At 42.5% G+C, this 26613-nt stretch overlaps 1 protein-coding gene across 1 annotated transcript in view; it reads right to left on the reverse strand.

Annotated features, from left to right (window-relative positions):
* Positions 1-1950: 1950 nt before the first annotated feature.
* HERC2 (HECT and RLD domain containing E3 ubiquitin protein ligase 2) overlaps positions 1951-26613 on the reverse strand; it is a 262633-nt gene continuing 237970 nt past the window's right edge. The window contains exons 68-81 of the mRNA XM_040493913.1: positions 23577-23754; positions 22796-22957; positions 20123-20214; positions 19779-19918; positions 15474-15661; positions 14771-14968; positions 12153-12236; positions 7866-8007; positions 7507-7701; positions 6508-6620; positions 5705-5895; positions 4689-4794; positions 4084-4296; positions 1951-2981 (exon numbers count right to left, since the gene is read on the reverse strand). Of these exons, the coding sequence (XP_040349847.1) occupies positions 2709-2981; positions 4084-4296; positions 4689-4794; positions 5705-5895; positions 6508-6620; positions 7507-7701; positions 7866-8007; positions 12153-12236; positions 14771-14968; positions 15474-15661; positions 19779-19918; positions 20123-20214; positions 22796-22957; positions 23577-23754 (2275 nt within the window). The 3' untranslated portion in view covers positions 1951-2708. The remainder of the gene's footprint in view (positions 2982-4083; positions 4297-4688; positions 4795-5704; positions 5896-6507; positions 6621-7506; positions 7702-7865; positions 8008-12152; positions 12237-14770; positions 14969-15473; positions 15662-19778; positions 19919-20122; positions 20215-22795; positions 22958-23576; positions 23755-26613) is intronic.

A 26613-nucleotide genomic window follows, 5' to 3' on the forward strand; every position in this document is an offset into this window, starting at 1 on the left:
TGAAACTCTTCCTAAAAAAATCAAAGTCCCTATTTTTTTTTTTTAGTGGAATAGTACAAAAATAGGAAATAGATAATCCTCCACTATTTCCTAAGTTAAAGAAAAAGAGCTCATAACAAGTAGGTCTTAAACAAGTGCTTCTGAACAGTGCAAACCCAGCAAAGACAAAGCCAGTGTGGTAGAAGGTATGGCTACCCAATCTGTTTGCACATCTCTGGACTACACTTCTGGTCATGACTTTGCAGTTCCCTCCTCTGCAGCAGTTTGACTCAGAACCCTTTTTCATTCACTAATTTTTATCCAGGTTCTATCTATCAATTGTTACCATGTTGGAAATTAAAACTAAAAAGTTTTAAAATATTCATTCATTTTAAAAGAAAACAAACCCGGAACTGGAGAGTGTTATGCTAAGTGAAATAAGCCATACAGAGAAAGATACCATATGTTTTAATTCTTATGTGGATCCTGAGAAACTTAACAGAAACCCATGGGGGAGGGGAAGGGAAAAAAAAAAAAAAAAAAGAGGTTAGAGTGGGAGAGAGCCAAAGCATAATAGACTCTTAAAAACTGAGAACAAACTAAGGGTTGATGGAGGGTGGGAGGGAGGGGAGGATGGGTGATGGGTATTGAGGAGGGCACCTTTTGGGATGAGCACTGGGTGTTGTATGGAAACCAATTTGACAATAAATTTCACATATTGAAAAAAAAAACCCACTACTTATTAACATGAATACTATTCTGAAAAATTATTTTCCAAAACTACAAAATTTAGTGGGACGAATGATATTAAACATGTTAATCTGTTTTACTATCTGGCTTATGAGAAGATACCTGGAATCCCATTTCTGCTTCTGCCATCCATATATTAAAATATAGTTTCGGTTGAAGGATATAAAGAAAATTTGGCCTCATGCAGATATATAGCTAGAAAAGGGAAGACCTCCTGGGACACCATGAAAGGGAACCCAAGGGATCCTCAAACAAGACTTTTCTGAGAACTGCTATTCTACAGGCAAAAGACATTTGTCAGCCCACTGGTTTTGGGGTTGGCCACATGGTTGGCTTTGGCCCACAGAATGTGGGTGGAGGTGAAAGTTCAGTTCTGAGCATAGGCCTCACCTGTTTTCACTTGTTCTCTTGCCCTGGACAGTCAGAAAGATCTGTGAAGCAGAGCCCTACCTTACCTGTTGTCTAGAGCCATTCAGCCAAGACTAGCCAACCCAGATGCATGAGAGAAATAAATGCTGCATCTTGTATGCCACTGACTTTGGGGGTAGTTTGTTAAGCAGCAAAAGCTGACTGACAACAAAAGGGTTGGTGATTTAAAAAATACCTTGCAGATTATGGAGATTTTGAGCTGAGTTAAAAATAAAAGACTAATCTGGGCATTCATCAATTTGATCATGGATAAATTCCTGGAAAAACTTCCTCTTTGGATTTTCTAATGCAAAATGTTGTATCCCAGAATAAAGAAATCATCTCCCAACATACAATACCTCCTTTTGCCTACATCTAGTTTACCTCAAGTTCTATGCACCAGACCCGTCAGCCAACTTTCATACCCTATTCTGTCCTTCCCTTTTCAGAGAACCTGCCATACACACAACCCTAGACCAAGCACCTCAAATAGTACCGCATGGCTGGCTAGACCAGAAACACACCCCTGACCCCAGGCAGATGGGAATGGGAACCAGGACAGGTGGGGTGCAGGACAGGGGAATGGATCCTGAAGGCTCCTGGTCCCCAGCTCCCAATGCCAGCCACTCCTCTTGAAACTTTCCTTTCTCCTAATACCCATTCCTCCTTTATCACCAGAGTGACTTTGGTTTTTGTAAGCAAAAAAGTCTAACCTAGATTGGAATGGCTTTAACTAATGCTATATCAAAGGCTACTTTTTGGCTGTAGCACACCACCAAGTGCTAGTCTAACCAGGTAAGAAAGTTCAGCTTATAATTTTGTGACAGATGTTTTATTCATAGGGAATTAAAATTTAGGGATATACAAGACACAAACATTATATATAGTATACCTTCTATCATAGATACTGCTCACAGAAAGGCCTCAATTCAAGTTACATACCGCATATGCTAAAATGTGCACCTGGGGAGAAGAGGGAGACCAATGGCCTTTTTATTTTGGTTTTGATTTAAATAATCTCTGGATGCATTCAAGTAATACTGATCATTTAATGTTCAAAAAACTTTTCATAAACAAATTCAGGGTAATATTAATTGAAGTATTTATAATACGATTTAATCATTACACAGTATTTCCAATGTACAATCAAGACAACGCACAACACTTGAAAAGAAAACAAAAAGAAAAAAACACAGTCTATTGCACCCACAAGTAAAAAGGCTTTTTATTCATTTTTGGGATGCTGCAATTCAGTATTTATATAACATTTACACACTGTAGTAAACACAGAAGTCCTACATGTAATGCAGCATTATGGGTGAGAAGACCCTTTTAAGTCTCAAAAATAAATGTTAGTGTCCACATAGTGCCCCTCGTGCAAGGGCTGATTTCCCAATCATTATTCCATTCATTGTTCAATCACCAGCGATCAGTCTCCCTGCCCACCCCCATGCATTTTAGAGACCTAATATTTCTCATCAAATACATTATACCTCCAGCACTCTAAACTGTAGTGCTCTGCCTTCTTGCTCGGTCTCGTGGTGTCTTGCGATGAATGGCATTTCTCTATCTCAGTGTCCTGTTAAATAATCCTGTGTAGAGTCTGAAGCAAATGAATCCACATCCTCGTTCTCCGAGTCGTCACTACTGTCATCGGCAGCCGGCTCTCCCGTAAGGGCTATGCGAGCGTAATCATCTGTGTCTATTGATTTGCAAAAGTGGATGGCATATTTCAGCTTCTCCTCCAGCACCTGCTTACAGGAATACCTAGGCAACTTCAGCAAAAAGAAGCAGGTGTAGGACTCAGGAAGGAAGTGGTCAGGAGGGTTGTATTTATCCAATACCTATTGATGAAAAAATGTTAAATAATCAGAGATGGTGTGCAAGGACAGATAAAACTGCAAATGTATTTTATTATGTTCATTAGATTCTTGACTCTCACAAAAATCATAACATTTTTGGCTAAGAGTAACAAAATATCAGAAAACATATACTCTATAGTCAATTTTAGAAATTAAAAGGAACAGCTCAATAATTCCTAGGACTTATGGTCAAAAATAGCAATTGGTTACTGTGACAACTACTTTTGACAAATCAGTGCTGTAAAAAGGGCCTGGCACAAGGCAGGCAGAAGGCACGTCCTCAGCACCCACTTACATGGGGAATTCTCCTTGAACCATTAGCCCCCTTTCAATTACTACAGATATGATATTATGAAGCCAGCAAGACATGTGGATGAAATCCAGTAATTACCCACCTTAGGAGAGAAAAACTACATGTGTTCTCAAAGATCTCCAACTATTTTTGCAACCCTGGCCAGAGACTGGAGTCAGGCTATGCTCAGGAAGGAACCCATCCCCAAATCCTTCCAAGCATGCAGAGAGAATGGACCCTCCACCCCAATCTGCCCTCTGAGGAAGCTCCCCACTCCCATGGTATTGCTACCTGGAAAGTCATACTCAGTGCCTCAGGATGGAGGAGGGAGAGAGAGGGCAGCTGAGTCCCCATGACCTGGAAGATAAATGGAGCCTATTTCCGGCCATCAGATCACCGAGTTAGAAATCAAAGCAAAACTCCTGCTCTCAGTCTGATGGTGCTCTTATTTTTCTCAGTAAGCAACATTACTTAATTTACCCAATTCAACCAGAGAATCAGACATATGCTTTAAATGACATGTGTGCTCAAAATCTCAAATGTGCTAACATAATAGCAGTATCTTCTTGTGGTGGCCAGATAAATTTTCCAGAAGTAGAAAGTGAGACCTAAATCCTGTAGTCATAAAATTCTGAGTGATCAAATCAAAGAAGTTTGGTGTGCTTTTCATTATTGTTCCCAGGAAAAAAGAAAAACCATATAACATGAGAGTCCCATTTCTAATCTGCTGTACGATCGTGTGCAAGGAGCATGCCCCCACAGCTGACACCACAAGATGTGGAGGAACCGCACCTGGATGACAAAGTCTCTGCCCCGGAAGTCTGCGATGGTCCTGGGCAGTCTCGTCCGGCCCCACACAAAGCGAAGGAAGAGGGAACGCTCTGTGTTGGAGAAGGACTCCATCACCTCCCAGAACCACTGAATCAGGGATGCAGAAGGCTCAATCCCTTTGTATGTTGCCACCGACTTTAAAAGATGCAGAGGTATATCTGGGCTGCCACACACCTGCAGAAGGACACACTGTCAGGGATGGTTGACACTTTTGACTCTTCACTTCAGTACAGAGTCAATCATTCTTTCTTTCTACCAAGGCTCGTTTGGGGCAGGATGGGTGTGAGAGCTGGAGTGGATGGCTGGGAGGATAGGTCCTGTGTGTTCAGATGGATGTGCACTTGACCCTGTGCTCCACCCTGGTGTGGGGTGATAGCTGCGAGGGAGGGAAAGAGGCAGGCAGGGAACACCAGCTACCCGAACATGTTTTCACTTCATTCAACAGGCATGAGCTACTTCAGATGTAAATTATGGGCAAGATTTAATCAAGACATTAACTAGTGGCACTGATTTGGTGGCTCAATATGCAAAAGGCAGTTCCAGGGCAGTAGCACTTAGGGGCATACCATTGTCTCCAATTCATATCCAGTGAACAGAGAAAGAAGGGGGACAGGCACAACTCGGGCCATTCCCTCCCGAACAGCAGCCACCTGCTCATCAAATTCATGGAGTCTGAAAGAGAAAAATCACTTTGCATTTCTATCTTTGGTAACACAGATCTTGTCCTGCTTATACCAAGACTTACCACACAGATGACCAAGGTGTGCATCTTATAGAAATGGCATCACATTCTGAGTGCAGCTACACTGGCACATAGAAGATAATTTTAAAAACTACCTACAGCTTCCAAGACACAATTCTTAATATTTATTGCACACCCAGGAAGGAGCCAGAATTAGATATGCATAATCAGAGAACCAGGCTCCAGAGCACCAACAGTAAGAACCCTCTGGAAGCAGATACTGTGGCCCTCATGACTGGTGAGTTAGGGCACAAGGCAGAAATGAACACAGAGAGACAGCACAGCACAGTTGCCAGGACCACTCACAAGCAGAACTCAGCAAGTAAAGTCCACCCAATATGCAGTCTCACCACAACACCTGGCCAGGTGCTTCTGGAGAATGAGGTCCCCAAGGACCACACTGTATGGACTTGTAATGTCAGGTGGAAGCAGCAATGGGCAAAAGCTATATGGGGAGGGCAGGTGTTGCGGACCTGCCACACAGCAACCATGCTGGTGTGATGGCCAGGCAGGGGCCAGGCACAGTCCTGCCCAGGAGTGTTGACAGATCACACAGATGGGCACCCAAAGGCCCTGTGATCTCTGTTCGGACAGCTCCCAAAACAGGGCAATTCTATCCACCTTGGTATTCTAGTCAGAGCCAGGAATCTCAGGCAATAATGAGTACTCGGACTCGGATTACAAAACAAGTTTTGATGACTACAGATCAGCAGCAGTTGGAACCAAGTCCATTAGCATTTTACTGTATGATATTTCTGAAAAATGCAGCCATTCAAGCAAACCATTTTCTATTTTTGCTATTTACTGAATCAAAACAATGGAGGATAGATGACCACACACCTGTAGTTTATTGCCAGCCGAACATACTCTGCACGGTTGTCCAGGGTGATGTGTGTGTACTTGGAGCTCAGCTGGATGTCCTGACCACTTGCACTTGGCACAGTGAAGGGCAGGCTCATGGCCTCAAACTCCTCTGAGGTGGCTTCATTGTCACGGATGTACATCAGCCCAGGGATAAAATCTTTATCAACCTTTTAAGGGAAAAAAGGGAGCCGACATGTTAAGTCTGGGTCTTTCCTACACCTCTGACTGTAGTTCACACCTGAGACACTCAGCCACAAGGGGGCCTCAGTCTGCACTGGGCATACCTCAAGCTGTTGGTGCACTGTACACGCCAGGAAATAACAGAGACCAGCAGTGAAAAAGTACTTCACCCAGGGAGCTGAGGAAAGAACTTGTAATTCAAGGAAGTCCTTAAAATTAACAGCTAAGAGAGCAACAGCCACTGGATGGAGATGAAGCTCACCCTACTGTCATGGTACCAAGGGAAGGATGGCCAATGGGAGGATGCTGGCTGTGGTTGGTCAGTCATGTCTCCCCCACTGAAAGCCAGAGCCACCACCCGGCCACTCACAAGCTCCCCTCCTCCACAGGAAAAATGGTGAACATTATTATCTGACAAGATTTCAAGTTGCAAAGCACCACAAAACAGATGGTCTACCAAGTTATGGCAGCAAACTGGCCTCATATCCATAGACCTTCTTTGCTACCAGAAGGTAGTCTGCAGCCTGAGGCACCCCCTGTACTCTGTATCAGGTACACAAAGTGTCATATTTCCCCATCCCCACCTTCCTGGTGGTTACCTCGCTGAGGTCTGCAATGGTGAGGCTCATCCCAGCCAGCTGCTTCCAAACAGGCTCAGCCAGGTTGAGGCTCAAGGGACTCCCAGTCCGGATAGCAATGCCTAGTAACACACCTGCTCATTCAAAGCACAAGTGACAGTAGATACTTGAAATCAATGATGAAACAGCTAGTTCAATCAACAACACAGTAGAGACTAGCTCTACACTGGGGCCTCACTGCCTTCTAAACCAGTGCTACCCAAATTCATGGAGACTTAGGTCCACCCTTTTTTTTTTTTAATATTTGTTTATTTTTGAGAAAGAAAAAAAGAGAGAGAGAGGCAAAGAGAGAAGGGAACAGAGGATCTGAAGCAGGCTCTGTGCTGACAGTAGCAAGCCCGATGTGGGACTCAAACTCATGAACCATGAGATCATGACCTCAGCCAAAGTTAGACACTCAACCAAATGAGCTACCCAGGCACCCCAAGTTAGGTCCATCCTTAAAACATTTTGTCCTATTCTAAATTCATTACTTCCTTTGTTCCTTTTATTCCTATGGGAGAGTTTCTAATTCTCCTCCTCTTTCCACCAACGGATATAAACCACACAGAGGCCAATCCCCGTTCCTTTGATGACAAAACAAAAGCTGGAGTTTCTCAAGGAAGGTAGGTGCAATGGCTGGAGAAGTACAGGCAGCAACAGGAGCACTCAGCACAAATACTTAATGCAACAGGAGGAAGGGACTGTCCAACCACCAAAATCCCCTCAGATCTGATTCCAAGTTTCAGATACATTTAAACTACAGAAATATGAAATTTCAGATCTTCTGAGTGCCAAAGACACTTTCTGCCCCTTAGCACCCAGCAAATGATGGCTGGGTTCTGCATGTCCCTGCAAGTACACATCAAAAAAGCTAAGACTGAATACAGTACTCAAAATATCTGTGATTCCCAAGACACAGTAGACATTAAGCTAACTAAGGCACACATAGTCACACGATGCCTGTGTGAGTAGGCTCACCCAGAAAGCGGAACATGTTGGTGTGCACGGGCGCCCTAGCAGCCGGGCTGAACAGGTAGCAGTCACGGTTGGCACCTGACTCATCTCTACCATTGGGCGTCACAATCAGAAGGGGGGTGAGTCCATTCTGCAGTTCTTCACAGATCTCAGCTATGGACTCACTGTAGCCACCACCACAGTCATCCACAGATTCACCTTGAAAGAAAAGAGAATCAGTAATTCATAGTCACCCCAGCAAACCCCACAGGGTGCAGCCAGCTGGGCTTCTCAGCTCTCCTTGTAATGCCCATTGCACTAATGCCTGTGTTCAGACTGACAACCCTCAGGACCACAGGTCTGCAGTGCACGCAAGTTCTTACCCACAAACTTGACTTTCCAGACACGGTGGGGGAGGAGGAGGCTGTCAGGACTAAACGAGCTCATCTTAGCACACATCTGCCCAAAGACAGACTTGGTCCCGTCGGGGCCTGCTAGGCCACCTTTACTCCTTGAACGTTTGACCTACAGAGGAGAAAGAAACAAATATGAAACAGCTGCAGCAGCAGAAAGGACACAGCTTCTATCTTCCACAGCCAACCAGCCCTGGGCAATAATGAGCCCTATAGCCACTTACCCCTCCTGTTACCCTTTTTTTTCCTCTGCCTTGGTCACCAGAGTAGAAGTCCAGCCAGCACTCTGCTGCCAGACCTAAAGAGCTGTCATGAATGGAGTCCACAGCCAGCAACACTCAGATGCTGCTGTGATCACCCAACAAAACAAAGCAAAATCCACAAAACACATCTGTACAAGGTGGAAGAGCTTCTAGACTAAGCCATACCTCATTTCTCTATGATTCTCCCTCTTCCCCCCAAGAGGGACCTCATGTCTCTTCCTGCACACAAACGCTCTGAGGACCTCAAAGACTGGTTTCACACTCCTTTCCCCTCACTCAACACCACATGTTTACCTGCTCAGGCCTCATGCACAGGATGCCTGCTGGACAGCTGTGCCAATAGAAGCTCTGCTATAATCATGGGAGGCATGGCCTCTGGTCACCCAAATGCCTGCAGCACATTGCCACAGCCCAGCACCCTCAGGACTGGTGGTGTCTAAGTAAACATTCCTTCAAGAAATCACAAACCTCATTGGTCATTCACACAGAGTGGTGGCACCTGGTGTGGTTAGTAACTACAATCTGATTCATCCACACATTTCATTAACTTAACTATGGCCAACCACTTTACCGCTCTGCTTTGGCCTCCATGAATAAGACGCCAGGAGCTCCAAAAGCAGCTCTCCTTAGCAGACTATCAGCACTATGAACCCAAACCTGGAGCCACTATCTCAGCCAGAACAGAACCCTGCTCCCCTCCCTTACTCACCTGCACATATCCTACTCCAACCCTTGGGTCACTGCATTTCCCCCAATCACTTTTCCTATCTTTATTTCTCATCCTAATCTAAGATTTTCTTTTTTTTTTTTAATTTTTTTTAATGTTTATTTATTTTTGAGACAGAGGGAGACAGAGCGTGAGTGGGGGAGGGGCACAGAGAGAGGAAGACACAGAATCTGAAACAGGCTCCAGGCTCTGAGCTGTCAGCACAGAGCCCGATGCAGGGCTAGAACCCACAAACCATGAGATCATGACCTGAGCCAAAGTCGGATGCTTAACCGACTGAGCCACCCAGGTGCCCCTAATCTAAGATTTTCAAACAGATCAGACCAAGAGACCTTAAGGCCCTCACCTGGTATGGACTCAGTAACCCTACAGCTTTGCTGGCTATGCTGTGCTTCACAATCACCTGAGAAGCTCAGTCTGAAATAATTGCAAAATGAAAAGTTAAGGAAAAAATGATCTTGAAAATGCACTTTTCTGTTGCCTCCTCCAGCTAAACTCTTACAATCCTTAACTTCTTAATGAGTTCTAAGGTGAGTTTAAATAGCTAATTCTTGGAGCACCTGGGTGGCTCAGTCGGTTAGGTGTCCAACTTCAGGTCGGGTCATGATCTCACGGTTTGTGAGTTTGAGCCCCACATCGGCTCTGTGCTGACAGCTCAGAGCCTTGGAGCCTGCTTCGGATTCTATGTCTCCCTCTCTCTCTGCCCCTCCCCCACTCACGCTCTGTCTCCCTCCATCTCTCAAAAATGAACAAACGTTAAAAAAATTTTTAAAAATAAATAGCTAATTCTCACACACAAATAACTATAAACAAGACTTATAAATAATGACACTAATGATAACAGACTCCTAAGGAATGAAATTTTCTGTGTGCCACACATTTGGCTCTATGTTCACAGATGTGATTTTATTTAAACCTCACAGCAGTTCTTTAAGGTACCCAAATCCCTGATGGAAACTGCATTAAAGAAGAGGGGTGTGTCTGTTCATAAGGAACAAGCCACAGACCCAGCTTCCCATTGTGAATGTCACATCACCTCCATTTATAATACCAGTTAACAGAGGCTGATGCTTTTGGCTCCTCTGAAGGAAATGGCTATGATAAGACAGCTATGACTCTGCATGGATGCACCTGTGTACCAGTGGCTACTTCTGGACAGTAGAAATATAGGTCATTTTAACTGCCTTTAATCTGAATTTTCTAAATTTTCAGAAATGAGTATGCATTAATTCTGTAATAAATTTTAAATTAAAAATTTTTATGCACGCTGATTTTCAGATTCTGTTATAAAACTAAATCAAATTCAAACAAAGAAAACCCTCCAGGAACACGCCTATGGTTTTAGTGTCTCCAGAACACTTTGCACAGACAGTATGAGAATGTCTACAGTGGCATCCCCATGGGAGGAGGCTGATGCCAGAAGCATACTGTGGCCACAGGATGGTTGATACCACCTTTCTGGATCAACTGGTATCTTGAGTTCAACTTGGATTCATGGAATACCTCCCACTCTCATCCTGTACTCTATTTTTATCAGAAGAACAATTCTATGTCTATCTTTGTGGAAGATCTTTCCAGCTTCAGGATGGAAGTATGAACTCTGAATTGAAAAAGATCTGGCTCTGGTACCAGAAGGCCACTGGGTATAACTGGAGTAGCCATGGCATGCTGCATTGAAAGTTGTTTATGTGCCTTTTAAAAATGCTAATATTAATTTGCCCTTTATCCATTCTGTTTTTTTCAAACATGTACTGAACATTTTCATAACACAAGGCATTGTGCTAGAATATAAAGACTAGAAGGAAAGAGGAGCATGATGAGTGCAAAATCTGAGGTAAGGGAAAGATAGAAAAGGCACACCTAACTTGGGTTCCAGGTAAGCAAGGTTCAATGATGCCAAAAGCTCCAGATTTAACCACCTGTATCAGGTCACTGACCCTGATCAGGCACCTATATGTGGCTAGGGCATGCATACAATCTAGGAATGCCCAACAATCTGTTAGGTGAGCTTTCCTCACTTATGAACTTTAGTGTTTAAGACCTAATAATGTAGAGCAAACCAAAATGATCCTCCAAGGTGCGGAAATAAAACCTTTTTCATGAACCTAATTAAACAGCCCATTTGTTTGTAGAGTAGGCTGACTGACCTAGAGCTTAGCATTAAACAGTCTGACGTCAGTGAAGGGACCACATCCATCAGTGTGGTCACATGTGTTCTCCAACAAACGATAAGAGTTTGTGTCTTAATTCAAAATGCCCCCAAGTACAACTCTGGAGAAATGTCTAGTCATATAACCAACACCAGGGTAGAAATCATGTGTTAATATAAAGGAACAAAGAATTTGTTCTTCATAACTCTCTGTTTCTGTTCCAAGAGGTGGGGCCCAATTCATTTGCATGTTAAATGTCAAGTACCACACAATACCATAATCAGTACTGGAGCTCCTCTGGTTTCCAGTTAATTTTTTAAATTGTAAGCTTATCTATACTTGGCAGCAATATTAATTCAGAGATGGTCTACTTTTCATTTATTCATTACTAGAGAACAGTATTAGTGATTCTGGTCTATTAAGTGGGCAAAGAAAGCTATCAGAGCCAGGAAGGGTGTGAGGCTGTTGGGAATGGGAACTGTCCCTACATACAATTTGATGCATGGAGGGCCCCTGACCTAACCTCCTTCTCAGAACCTCACCCAAGGAGGGCAACTGAAGATACACTTGTAGTTGGGGCTGTGTCGAGTAGCACAGCTGTATTCCAGAAAAGTGGGCATGGTTTTCTAGCCTCCTGCACAGAAAAACCAAGAGAACATGGGGTAGCTGGTCAGCAAAAATAATCCCACACTCCCACTGTATTGCAAGGAGAGGTGCTTACAATGTTTTCAGGGGGAAAAAAATAGCAAGTTACAAAAGAGAGGCACCCAGTTTCAGTTATAACAAACATACAAACACACCTCCAACTGTCAGCAGTAATTATCGCCATGTGGTGGAAATATGGGTCATTTTTACTTTTCCCTCTTTGCTTATCTGTATGCATGCTTCTGGATTATCTGAAATAAATCTTTCTTACTTCTGTTACAAACAAAACAATTTACATTCCCAACTAAAAGGCTCAGCACCACAGGACACCACAGACAGGTAATACCTTGCTCTCTAAGGCAAGGGCACAAGAGAAAGTTTGCTGTTCCCCCAGGCTGTGGAGCCACAACTCCCAACCACAAAACCATCTTATCTGAGAAGTGTCAGACTCAGAACAATTTCCACTTGTTACCTGAATTCGGTTCAACTCTACCACGGGCCCATGCTGGCGATCTCGCACCATAGTTGCTTGTACTACTTTACGGAAAGCTGCCTCCTAAAATATGACAGATAGACAAAATTTAGAATCTGACATAGGAAATATTATTATCCATAGATAAATCATGTCATAGTTTTGTTTTAAATATTCTCTCCTAAAAGTCAAATTTTCTTAAGAACAGTAACTACAAACTCTTCTTTTTCAAATTGTGAGGTGGTGCCAGAGGCACAGCCTATGCAGAGGCCCACCTGTGCTCTCTGCCCCCCATCTGGAGGCAAGAGAAGCCCACCATGCTCTGGGCAGAGAGTGGGGAGGGCCAGAGTCTGGCACATATCTTCTCTGACTTGGGACTCAGGCCAGGCCCTGAGGATTAACTAGAAAAGCCAAGGTCTCCCAGACAGACCACAAGTCCACTCACGGCAGGACTGACATTAAACACTATGCCTCAGTGTCACTGTTGTGACAAAACCACAAACCAGCAGCAGGGCCAGGGAGTCCTGTATGTTGATCCAGGGTTGGGGTGAGAATGGGAGACCAGTGAAGGAGGAAACATATAGGTACCATACACTGACAGAAACCTGAATACTGGGGCCCAATGACACCCACGTACAGGTAGGCCTGCCATACTCATATGGACCAGGGCACCGGTAGCACCAGTGAGGACAGGGGTAGGGAAGCAGACTCAAGAGACACAAACGAGACAGGATCGATAGGAGTCCCAGGTCTCTGCCAAGTGGATAACTCTGCCGTTGTCCAGAGATAGCATGGTTGGGGGAGCACAAGGTACCTACAAGAGTATCCAGGTCACTCTCCCAGGTCAGAACTCCAACCTCTGAAAGCAACAAGGGCAAGAGCCCTAAGCAGCCCAAGGATGAGGCCTCAGAGGTAGAGAAAGTCAAGTAAGGGTGTCATAGAGGCAACCAGCCCACAGAGACAGACCCATCCACCTCACAGCGGTCCACCCATTACCACAAAGGGACTTTCACAGGGCACCCTACGCCACACAGGGGCTCGCATAGGTGCACCCATCACCATGCACCCTTGTACAACACCTACCAGCTACTTTTGTCCTCCATCCCGCCTGACTGCTCTGCCCAGAGCCAAGGACAGCTCCTCCTCCACAGGAACATGCATTTCCCTTCTCTGAATGGCCTGATCCAGCAGGGGTCTCCTATGATGCTCTCTCTTCTGTGCTCTGAATTGCATACTGGTAATAATGTTCCATGGTCACCACCAACACCCATTTCCCAAATTTTCCAGCAGATGTGATCCTTTCTCACCCAGGACCAAAACAGAGGCTGATTACACATTCTCTGCCACTGAAGTTGCCTGCCAGACTCCTTCAGTGCTCCTGCTGTCCTGCCCCTGTGCTCACAGCCTGCAGAACACTCATGCAATCCATGTGGGATCCATCCTGCCTCTCACTTGGTTGTCTCCCTATGAGGAAAGGATTTTTCCTAGCTGCCTATTATCATCTCCACTCTGATAGATTTTTAAAAAATGGTAAAAGGGATCAATTTGCTACTTTTTATTATTAAAAAATGGTTGAAGTTAAGTTTCTTATCAATGTTAACTGCATACAACTTTTTCCTCTTCCCCATCATCAGAGAGATCTTACCATTACTACAATCCTTATCAATGTCCACTTGTCTCTAAGCCACACATGAAAATAAAATGTGTGGACCAGTCCCCTCCAGCTAAGTGCAAACAAAGCCATTCTTAAAAAAGAATAAATCTGTTTGGATAGGACTCCAAATAATCCAGATTTTATTATTTAAAAAAAAAAAAAAGGGGGGGGACCGTAATCTTTGATAACAAAATAGGTCTCAGAATCATAGGCTTTTCAAAATTAGGAGTTCTCAATCTGACCTCTATGCTTTTTTCTACACAAATATTACCCCTACCACACAATGGTTCTTTTAGAACATCCTGCCAACCTACTTGCCAGAAACGATGATGTCCAGTAATGGGAAACTCTTAACTCCGGAATCAGGCATCCTATTTCTAAAAAGCTCAAATTATTACAAATGTCAATGGGTCAAAATATGTCCAGTGATTTTTAGATGCCCTCCTTCATGATTCTATTCACAGCCTGTTAAATTATCCTTTGACTAGGAATCTCTACATATCCTGATATTGAATTTCTCTCTAAATGATGTATAATATCTGGCACCCTCTGCTGGACATCCCTGGGGAAGAAATTATCTCATTTATCCTTCCTGCTGCCAGGGAAGATTTGCCATAATGTCTCATGGCTAGGTAAGCAGAGAACATGGGCAAGAACGAGACTTAGTTTTGCAAACCACCCCACCCCTTAAAGGGGGGAGTTAGGAAGCAGAGATTACAACAGGGAAATAACACACCACACTATTAATTTTTAATGTAAGCTCCAAAAGAGAAGAAATTTTTGTCTGCTTTTCACTGATATATTCTGAGCACCCAGAACAGAGCCTGGCATATAGCAGGTACTCAACAATGAGTCCCTGCGGAATACACTATATTCTGTCTACTCCCAGTTTGGGAATTTTTGTTGGATTAAATTTTACTGAAAATACCAGTTTTGCCTATAGCAAAGATTGCTACAAGAGTACCTTTCCCTGGGATATCAGAATTCCTCGTAGAGTGTCAAACCCCACAGAAGGCCCATGTCCAGTTTCATCAAGAGAGCCCTCCAGGTCGAACATGGGGATACAGGGGCAGAAGAGTTCTGAGATGTGATGCAGAAGCAGCAGTCGGTTCCGCAGTGCTATTATGGGGATTTCCTGCAAGTGATTGTATTCCATGGGAACCTGAAATGTTGAAACTACATTAAATCAACTTAGGTGTCAAATGCACAGATAAGTCACAGTTTGTAGATGAATTCTGAAAAAGTTTTTTTTTTTCTTTTCAAAAACAAGGAATCCCTGAGACTTCTGAGTCTGATGTGAAAAACTTCATTGGTTTTAGAATAATATTCTGGCCAGTTTGACTGCTTGAGCCAAGTAATGTGAACCAAGGAAAATGCTAAAAATTAGTCTATAGAAATACATTTACTAAGGAAAGTGTGCAGCCTGTACTATCAGAATGGTTTTGTACAGTTTATAAGATTTAGAATGAAGGTGACACATGGATATATGGACAATGTTGGTTAATGTGAATATTAACCTGAATTATTTTCAGTGGAACACCTGTGTAAATATACAATGGAAAATGAAATGTGAGTGTGGCTTACTTACATGCATAATTCAATATACAGATAGTAACTCCGTCACTACTTGTACACCTCCTAGCCCACCCAGCCCAACCAGTACGAACCTGGGCAGGCAGCTTCCCAGCACTGGCAGGCTTGCTGGTTGACCAGGCAAGGGTGTGTGCTGAGCCGCAGGCCACCCGGTTGACCTTCTTACCCTGAAGGGCAGCTACCAACCGAGGCCTCTGGATAGCATTTGTGGTTCCATCTCCCAGTTGTCCCTCATCATTGTCGCCCCACGTATAAACTTCACCTAAATGAAGTGGATTTAGAACAAGAACTTGTATACTAGGACCAGTGAATGCACAACCTCTACCATCTTCCCATCACAATCATCTCTCCCTTCAAATGGTGCTGGTGGTCAACTGTCTGAATGTCAACTTCATGTGTGACCTAGATGTCTCTAATTGCAACATCCAAAGAGGGAGCATGCTTCTCAGAACTCTTGAGAGCCCCTGCTGGCCAACATGCCTTTTCTAGTAAGAGGCACAAGACTCTGGTCTTAAAAATACAATAGCATTTGTTCACAGGAGTAAGCACATAACTGTAACAGTTCTTTATCAGAACAAGTAATAGTAAAACAGATGGTAATATCCTTAACTGCCCAAATTAATTTTTTATGTTAAATGGAGAGAAAAAAATCAGTTTTTTTTTTAAAAAACACAACCTGTTTTTAAAGGAACACATAGTTCTTCCTATAGTTATTCTTATCCCAAACATGAGATCCCAACCATGAAACACCACCAGAAAACTATTCTAGGGTAAGGTCACTTGGTGACTAAAATAGAAATGAGGTTAGTTTTCTAGAGATTAGCCTTGCCATATTCCACAAAGACTCCTAAGAGAGCCATGCAGCCATAAGCAGCACTCTGTAAAGTGCAGTGCCTACATGATCAACGGCAGTGTGCTTGCTGGCCCATTCCCACCCTAGACAATTCAGTCCTAAAGCCACTGGGTCAGTGTTACAGCACAAGTAAGGAGAGGAGGACTTCTCTGCAGAGGTACAACTGGATGCAGAGAATCAGAATCCATACATGACAAAAACTTCCATACAGGGGGTCGCTCAGTGTGGGGAGTTGGCCCAAGCAGAGTGGCCCATGTGTGGGGGTGGCCCAGAATGGGCAGTCACAGCCTGAGTCAGGTAAGGATCCATGCAGGGGAGAGAGCAAAGGTAACGATGGGGCACTGGTCACATTCAGGCAGAGTGAGTGGATCCCTATATTAGAGATAATGAAATCCAGACTTCTCACCAAAAGAGAAAGGAGTTGTAAGTGTGGAAAGAAAACTAGAATGAATCACCCTGTGGTATAGAACTAGAATCTGGGCTCCTGGTGTGAATGTGTAGAATTTGTATATATATATACAAAAATAAACATAGATGCAAATTTGTATATTATTTACATATATATATAATGAGCACATCACATCCTTGGCCATTGTTCTCCTTTTAGTTACCATATTAACCTCTCTAGTGTGTTGTAGACTATCAAGGATTTTAATCTTTTTTTTATGTTTATTTATTTTTGAGCCAGAGAGAGCAATGAGCAATGAGCACATCTATCGACCTGATCTTGTCTTCTAAACACCATTGTCCTCTAAAGACACCAAGACTCCTTGTGGAAATGGTCAATGCTAGGCTTGGGCCTTGGAGGGTCAAGAAGATAGGGTGTCTTATTGTGCCAGAAAGCAAGGAAGTACCCAGTGAATGATGGGCACACATCAGGAAATAAAGGGGCACCTGGGTGGCTCAGTCGGTTAAGCGTCTGACTTCGGCTCAGGTCATGATCTCACGGTCTGTGAGTTCAAGCCCCGCTTCAGGCTCTGTGCTGACACCTCAGAGCCTGGAGCCTGTTTCAGATTCTGTGTCTCCCTCTCCCTCTCCCTCTGCCCCTCCCCTGTTCATGCTCTGTCTCTCTCTGTCTCAAAAATAAATAAACGTTAAAAAAAAAATTTAAAAAAAAAAGGAAATAAAGCTAGCCTAACAGGGCCAATTTCAGCATCAAAATTATTAACAGTAACAGATTATGTACAATCCAATGAATAAATTAGGAAACCATGAGTCCCACATAGATATAAATTAAAAACAAATATCAAATATTTGATGAGAATAAAATATACAATGAGAAAAGGGATATTTAAATAGCTTCAAATACCCTCCCAAATACTTACTAGTTACAAAAGATATTCAGAATGGAAAATCCTAGCAGCCACCACCTTAATTTTTTTTTTTTTCAACGTTTATTTATTTTTGGGACAGAGAGAGACAGAGCATGAATGGGGGAGGGTCAGAGAGAGGGAGACACAGAATCGGAAACAGGCTCGAGGCTCTGAGCCATCAGCCCAGAGCCTGACGCGGGGTTCGAACTCACGGACCGCGAGATCGTGACCTGGCTGAAGTCGGACGCTTAACCGACTGCGCCACCCAGGCGCCCCCTACCACCACCTTAATCAAGTTAACACCACTGGGACAAAGAGAAACTATATGACACCTGATGAATTTAGAATGAATTAAGAACACAGACTGAATTAAGATCACAGATGTAAAACCTGAATCTACTGAGGAGATATCTGACAAACTCAAATTGAGGGATGTTCTACAAAATAAACAGCCTGTAATCTTTAAATGTGTCACAGTCCAAAAAAGCTCAGGAAGACTGAAGAAGTGTCAAAGAATCACACTCAGGGACAACTGAGGATTGTCTCAGAGAAGATGAGACATTAAAATGACAGCTAAGTATAACCTGTGCTATAACATGAATGGGAGTGAAGATTAGGTGGAGTAATAACCAGTGTGAATTTCCCAAATGAACAGCCATGTTGGGATTGTTTAGTAGTGTTCCCATTTGTAAAATATACACTCAAATGTTCAGGGTGATGGAGCATCAGGGCAGCACCTCTCAAACGGATAAAAAAAAAAAAAAAAAAAGTTCTTTGTACTGCACTTCCAACTATTCTCTAAGTGTGTGATTTGCTTCAAAAATTTAAAGAATTGAAGCAAATAAAAAAAATGTATTGTAAGTTCTTGGTTAAGAACTATAATGCCAGTCCCATGATAAGCCATAAAAATTGCTTATTCATATAGGAAACTTTTCCATCAATGAAACAATTAAAGGGCACATGTTCATATAATTTATCAAAGGCTTTAAAAGGAGACAAAACTGGGGGGAAATGGCTCTTTTAATGAAAGATGATACACTAGTTTTCTATTACTGCCATAACAAATTACCACAACTTACTGGCTTAAACAGTTCTTTCAGTTCTGTAGGTCAGAAGACCAACAGGAGTCTGACTAGGCTAAAGTCTAGATATCAGCAGGCTCATCCTTTCCGGATGCTCTAGGGGAGAGCTCATTTCCTTGTTTATGCAGACTGTTGGAAGAATTCAGTTCTTGGGAAGACCAAGGTCTTGTTTCCTTGTGGGCTATCAGCTGATGGCTGATCCCAGCTTCCCAAGGCCACCAATATTCCCTGGTCCCTTTCCTCCATCTTCAAAGCCAACAATGGTGGATCAAGATTCTCTCACACTTTGAAAACTCTCTCCTGCCTCTTCTCTGTCACATCTGACTGACTCTTTGGCCTCCTTTTCTGTTGTGAAGGGTCTATGTAATTACACTAGCCCATCAAATAATCTAGAATAACTTCAATATTGTAAAGTCAGCTAATGATCAACCTTAATTCTATCTATAAAGTCCCTCTTGCCATTGTACTGGGGTCCCCAAGACCACCTTCAGGTTTGCTGATTCATTGGGTGAACGCCCAGGCCTCAGCATATAGTCATACTCAGCTATGATTACAGTGAAAGAACATGAAATAAAATCAGCAAAGGGAAAAGGCACATGGGTGAAGTCCAGAGAAAACCAGATGCAAGCTTCCAAGGACCCTATGCCAGTGGAGTTACACAGCACAAGTTTAATTCCTCTAGCAAAGAGTTGTGACAACACATGCAAAGGTGCCTTCTACCAGGGAAGCTCATTAGAGCCCCTAGTTTTCACTAGGGCTGTCACATGGGCACCTCCACCTGGCACATACCCATGTTCCAGGAAACAGGTCTCAGCAGAGACCACATTGTGCAGTTTTAGGCAAAGCAAGGCCTGTTATCAATTAGGGAAGGGAGAGAGCCCTCCCCAAATTCGTTTCCCAGCGGCCAGCTGAGGCTCACCTTGCAAGCAGCCCTTCCTAAGGACAACAGTATCAGGTATGCTCTGGTTGCTCTTTTCTGCACAGCCATGAAATTTAACATATTCAGAAGTGTTAACACCAGGCCCTGCTCACCACAGAAATTCTCAGATAATATATATGCATATATTATCCCTGACCAGACTTCTTAGATTTAAAGGCCTCTGTGCTGCAACACCGGGCCTCCCCACTTACCGTCCTCAGTGCAGCACACACAATGCAGGGAGCCAGTGGCAATGGCAATGACTTTCTTCCCCTGCAACCCCTGAACCTGCCGAGGTCTTCTAACATGGTCATCAGATCCATGGCCCAGCCTGTGATAGTCACCTTTGCCCCTGCACAAAATGAAACATCGAATTATGAGTGCAAGGCCCTGTCGTTTACCACCCCGTCCCACCCTCCTGGCATAAGCACCACACTTCAGGACACAAATCACAGCCTGCTATAGAAGTTACATCTCAGTCTATGAGATGTCAGTTAATATAACTTCAAATTAACAAACTGGTTTTGTGAGATTAAACAAACAGAATCTTGCATACCATGTATAAACAGCGCCAGATTTGGTAAGGGCAACAGAAAACTGCGATCCACATTCTACTTTAACCACTCCAAGGCCTGTAAGAGAATCAATCTGGAAGGGAAAAAGGTTCAATCAGACTGAATCAAGGTTTTTTCTGACTGCTGCAACCACACAGAGACTGAACTAAATCTAATAAAGAACTCTGAAAATCCTTACTCAGGTCAAATATTTCACACAACTTAAAGTCCTACTCCACTTAACCAAGTAAGTATTCTCAGGAGGATGTCTGACTCTAAAGGCACACCTGCTGACACTAGACCACGAGCCCATGCTACTGCACAATGACACTCAGCATGTGTCACTAAAAATGGACATGTCACAGTTGAAGTTCTATGATCATTTTCCCCCAGAATCTATTCTCCCAACTCTATTTCTCTTTCTGGTGTGGCAGCCCCATTCTCCAGTAAGCCCTGCAATGCTCCTCTGCCCTCCAACCCTCTCAGACCCCACAGGCCCCCAAGAGAGGATCAGCAAAAAGGGGGAGGAGGATTGGCCAAGAGGACCAGGTTGTGGCCTTTAGAACTTATCCATCTATCCAGGTTAATCAAATCAAACATGACCTTGGTCAAGCTAGTATGAGAAGTCATTTCCACCCGTGTACATCGGGGGTCCAGGCCCTTCACAACCAACACCCAGAAGTTTCACTGGGGCTCACTAACCTAGTCATCACTTTTTCTCACCCAGCAAGCTATGCTCCTTGTTACCTGTGACTGTTCTCAGACTTAAGTTCTCATATCTGATTTTTAAAAAAAAGAATTTTTAATGTTTATTTTTGAGAGACAGAGAGAGATCAAATGTGTGCAGGGGAGGGAAAGAAAGAGGGAGGGAGGCACAGAATCCCAAGCAGGCTCCAGGCTCTGAGCTGTCAGCACAGAGCCCGAAGTGGGGCTTGAACCCACAAACCGCGAGATCATGACCTGAGCTGAGTCAGATGTTCATTCAACTGAGCCACCCAGGTGCCCCTGATTTTTTTAACATTTATTCATTTTTCAGAGACAGAGAGAGACAGAGTGTGACCAGGGGAGGGGCAGAAAGAGATAGCGAGACACAGAATCCAAAGCAGGCTCTAGGCTCTGAGCTGTCAGCACAGAGCCTGACATGGGGCTTGAACTCAAGAACTGCGAGATCATGTCCTGAACTGAAACCAGATGCTCAATCAACCAAGCCACTCAGGCGCCCCTCATATTTGATTTTAAATTTAAATTAATTAAAAACAATTCTCTCCGTTCTCTCCTCACCCTCACCTCTGTCACAATCATATCAAGTAATAACTTCCATTCCCCCAATGCTCAACATCCTAATCCCTGAAGGTGCAAAGCCTGTGTCTAAAGCTTTCCTAAGCATAAGAAAGTCTACAACACAATTTTTTCATAAATTTGGAAACCTTAAGTAACTTGTAATGTGGTTAAAATACTGTATACCTGCAAGAGAAAAGGAATAAGAAATGATAAGAATGAAGAGGAAGCACTGAGCTTCTGGTTCTCCAGCAATGCTCACCAGCATGCAGGGATGTCTCCAGGCACATCTCCACCAGGCTTTGGCTCTAAGCACTGCCTGCCAAAACCACTCTCTGCAGTAATGGAAATGTTCTGTGTACACAATGCCCAATATGGAAGTCACCAGACACATGCTCACACTGAGCACATGAAATGTGGCCAGTATGAGCAAGGAAGTGAATTTTAATTGAGTTACATTTAAACTTAAATAGCCATGTGTGGCCAACAGCTCCTATACTGGGCTGCACAGCTCTGGGAAGAAAAGCTATGCAGTTTTGGCCAGGCTCTTGTCCCATCTGAGGGGGCCCTAGTAGAATGCTGCCCCCCTCCCCCACAGAGCTGCCTGTGCACTGTGAGGGTCTCTACTCCTCACAGGCAGTCCCAGATCCCCAACAAGACCAAACACCAAGCAGAGAACAATTTCTAGTTTTCTTTCACAGCACACACACTCCCAAATCCACAGCAAAGCACCTCAGCTAAATGGCTCCATCATGTTCATGCACTGTAGGCAGCACAGCAGTCAGCACATGATCTAAACACATCAATGAACTTAATCTCTGCCAACTACCCATTCACAAAGGCAAGAGAGTCTCACAAAGTTAAGAAATTGCTCAGAGTCATGCAGATCACATGGAGAAAAGCAATCTGACCCCCAACCCAGGCCTACAGTCTCTTCTCTTAGTGTGTCACAGGATGTCTATTTAACACAGCTTCTGGCTAAGCCAGCTGCAACCCTTTCAGCAAGTACTATTACAATCATAGCTACAGAACTCTGTGAATTGAAAAGACCGTGAACAATTTGTTATCCCTTTCTTCAAACAGGTCTATATACTATATAAAACCACAGGTTGTGCTAACTTACATAAATTTCCCAAGACAGCACAAATAGCACTTAATATATCTTAATACCTTTGGGCCTTTCACTTTTTACTCAACTACCCATTATATTTTCTGCAAAGAAGGTAAAGATGAGGTTAAAAGACTCCTAAGAAGCATGCAGAGGGGGATGGGGTGGTAAGCCTAGGAGGGCCTGGGGTGGGGAAGGGCGGGCTCTAAGAGCTCCACAAAGACGTGGAACCCTCAAGTCCCAGATCATTGGGAAAGGTGCCTTTCTCCCACTGTGCAGACACAAATACCTTCATGGGTACTTTACAGCCATCACTGCCTCCTCTGCCAAGCTTGCCGTAGTCCCCATCCCCCCAGGACCAGACAGTGTCATCATCAGTGAGACAGAGGGTCTGGGCATCTCCACTACCACAGGCAACATCAACCACGTGGTGGCCCTGCAGTGCTTCCACCTTCAAAAAAAAGAAATCAAGGTTATGCAATCACAGCAGAAAGAAGGTTTACCTAAGGAAAGGCTTTAAAGTACTGTGATGCTCTTGGGTTGGGAGAGTGGGGGCGGTACTGTTTTAAGCCTTTACAAAGAATGTGTAATTTTAATAATCATGTAAGATAAGACCAAAAACACCTTCATCAGTTTGAACCAAATCAATCTAAATGATAGGAGGCAGGTTATCAGTGTCTCTAGTGAGCCAGTCCTACCACACCAGGAAGTCTTATTCACTGCCTCACCCAAAATACAGTGGGCCTTCTAGAAGCCAAAGCATTTAGCTAGATGCCAGGTAATATTTATTTATATATATTTATATGTGTAAAATATAAATAAAATAATAAAAGGAGATTTCAAATACTATTCTGTTTAAATGACACATGGAATATAAACCTCCTTGTAAATAATGAGGCTAAGACCATCAACTCTAAAACTAAAAAGAAACCATAACAGGAAATACTTTTGACTTTTAAAAATCAAAATGGCATAATGACAATGAGAAGCTGCCTCCCCACCACCTTCAAAAGTGAGGGTGTGAGGAGACACCCCAGGCCTCTGAGCACCTTCTCAAGGCGCCTTCTCACCAGCTTTGGCTTTAACTGGTCCTCACTGTCGCTGTGCCCCAGGCGGCCATACCGGCCTTTGCCCCATGTGTAGAGGTCCCCTGCTGCGGTGACACAGGCACTGTGGGCTCCACCGGCAGCAACATCAACCACTTCAATTCCTCTCAGAGACTCAATGACGCGAGGGCGGTCACATGGACTGCAAAAAAGGCCACCAAATATAACTGAAATAGTTTTATTCTTAAATATTTTAAAAGTATTAAATACTAGGCTTTTGGTTTGTTATATACTTATTGAATGTACACTTCTCAAATGAATTGTTTTTTATGTTTATTTTTTATTTTTAAATTTACATTCAACTTAGTTAGCATATAGTGCAATGATTTCAGGAATAGATTTCAGTGACTCATCCCCTATGTGTAACACCCAGTGTTCATCCCAACAAGTGTCTTCCTTAAGGCCCCTTACCCATTTAGCCCATCTTCCCACCCACAACCCCTCCAGCAACCCTCAGTTTGCTCTCTATATTTAAGAGTCGCTTATGTTTTGTCCCCCTCCCTGTATTTATTTTTGTTTCCCTTCCCTCATGTTCATCTGTTTTGTTTCTTAAATTCCACATGAGTGAAGTCATATGATATGTCTTCCTCTAATTTCACTTACCATAATACACTCTAGTCCCACTCATGCTGTTGCAAATGGCAAGATTTCATTCTTTTTGATTGTCAAGTAATACTCCATTTTATATATATATATATATATATATATATCTTACGTGTGTATATATATATCTTATGTATATATATATACCTTATCATATATGTGTATCATATATACATATGTATATATATCTTATCATTACTATATATATATATATATATATATATATATATATAATGGAGTATGTGTATGTATGTGTGTGTGTGTATACACACATACATATCTCACATCTTCTTTATCCATTCGGGACATTTGGGCTCTTTCTACACTTTGGTTATTGTCATAAAATCAATTGTTAATTAAGAAGAATCATTCAGACCTGAACTCAAAATTTTATAATTTCCTAAATGTTTTCCTTTATACCAGTTGCCCTAATGCCACTGAGCAGGAGACTTGCTAAATCAGAGGCCAGGAGACTAGTGCCCAAATGTGGGCCAAGTCTGGCCCATGGCCTGTTTTTGAAAAGCCAATGAGCCTAGAATGAATTTTACATTTTTAAAGGTTGTTAAAAAAAAAAAAAAAAGGAAAGAAGCATATATTACAAAGACTAAAATATGTAGGCTACCTGGCTCTTTACCAAAACAATTCATCCACCCTTGCTATAAATCATTTCATTTATAGAGTTTTATCATATGAATGTCAACTAGCCTACAATGTGCCACGCACTGACAATAAGTTTGTTTTCTTCTTACTGAGTTTTGAAAGCTCTTTATAATAATTTTGAAAGTAAGACCTAAGCCAGATGTATGATTGCAAATAATGCTTTCACAGTCTGTAGCATGTCTTTTCAAACACCTGGAGTTCACATTTTTATGAAGTCCAATTTATCCTATGTTTATTTACTGGATCATGCTTTTGGAGTTCTTTCTAAAACTCCTTGTCTGACCTAAAGTCACAAAGGTTTTCTCTCATGTTTTCTTCTGTAAGCTTTTGGACTTAGGTTTCACATTTATGACTATGATTCATTTTGAGTTAATTCTGGATACAGTGCAAGTCAAAAAGTTCACTGCCTGCTATATGGTTATCCAATTGTTCAAGACCATTTGTTGAAAAAGCTCTGTTCTCCAATAAACTGCACTTTTGTAAATTGTGCATTGGAAGTTACAAGGCAGAAATCAAACTTCATTTTTCCACACTCATTATTCAGTATTTGTGGTACATTTTGAGACTCCATTCTGTTCCACTAATACATTTCTCTCTCTTTACAACAGTACTACACTGTTTTGATTACTGTAGCTTTAAAATCAGGCTTGAAATAAGGTAGCGTCTTCCAACTTTGCTCCTGATTTTCAAAGTTGCTTTGATTATTCTAGGTGCTCTGTATTTCTCTATGAATTTTACAATCAGCTTGTCAATTTCTACAGAAATTTTGTTTGAGAAGGGGTTGAATCTATAGGTTAATTTGAGGAAAACTAATAAACCAACAATATTGAGTCTTTTAATCCATGAACACAGTATACTCATTCATTGATTTTTAAGTCTTCTAAAATCTTCCCTAGCAATATTTTATAGTTTTCTCTAAGTCATCCATGGTTTTTTTTTTTTTTTTTTGTCAAATTTCCCCCTTACAATTTCAATCGGGGGGGGGGGGTAATATAAATAGTATTTTTAAATTTCAATTTCTGATTACATTTGCATAGTATAAAGACAAACAATTGCTTTTTATTTATTGATCTATCCTGCAACCTTGCTAACCTCACTTATTGATTCTAGTAGCTTTTTTTGTAGGTACCATAGATTTTCTATATAAGCAATTATACTACGTGTAAAGAAGCAGCTTTAATTCTCTTTCCCTTTTGAATGCCTTTTATATCTTTATACTGCTGAACTTCACTTGACAATCTTGAAGTACAATGCTGAATCTTGATAGCAGATGTCCTTGGTCTTGGTTCCTATAGTTAGGGGAAGTTCAGTATGTCATATTAAGTCACTATTAGCTCTATATTTAACAGAGATGCCCTTTATCAAGTTACAGAAGTTCTCTTTTATTCCTAGATCTAATTTGGACATTTTTCAGCCATCATTTCTCAAAATCCCCTATCCTCCTCTCCTTTGGTGACTTTACTTATATAATAGGCCACTTGAGGCTGTTGTCCACAATTCACTGATGTGATATTCATTTTATATGTTTGTGTGTTTCATTTGTTTCAGTTTCTATTGTTACGTCATCAAGCTCACTGATCTTTTCCTCTACTATGTTTAATCTATATTAAACACATGCACTGTATTCTTCATCCCAGACTTTGATTAGGGCATTTAAAATACCTTTCAATCTCTAACATGCTTAAGTTTTCCCTCAAGTTTCTTAAAGATATAGGCATGTGGTTAAAATACTGTTTTA

The sequence above is a fragment of the Herpailurus yagouaroundi genome, unplaced genomic scaffold (genome assembly GCF_014898765.1).
Source record: "Herpailurus yagouaroundi ecotype Mexico unplaced genomic scaffold, PumYag 185, whole genome shotgun sequence".
Lineage (NCBI taxonomy): Eukaryota > Metazoa > Chordata > Mammalia > Carnivora > Felidae > Herpailurus > Herpailurus yagouaroundi.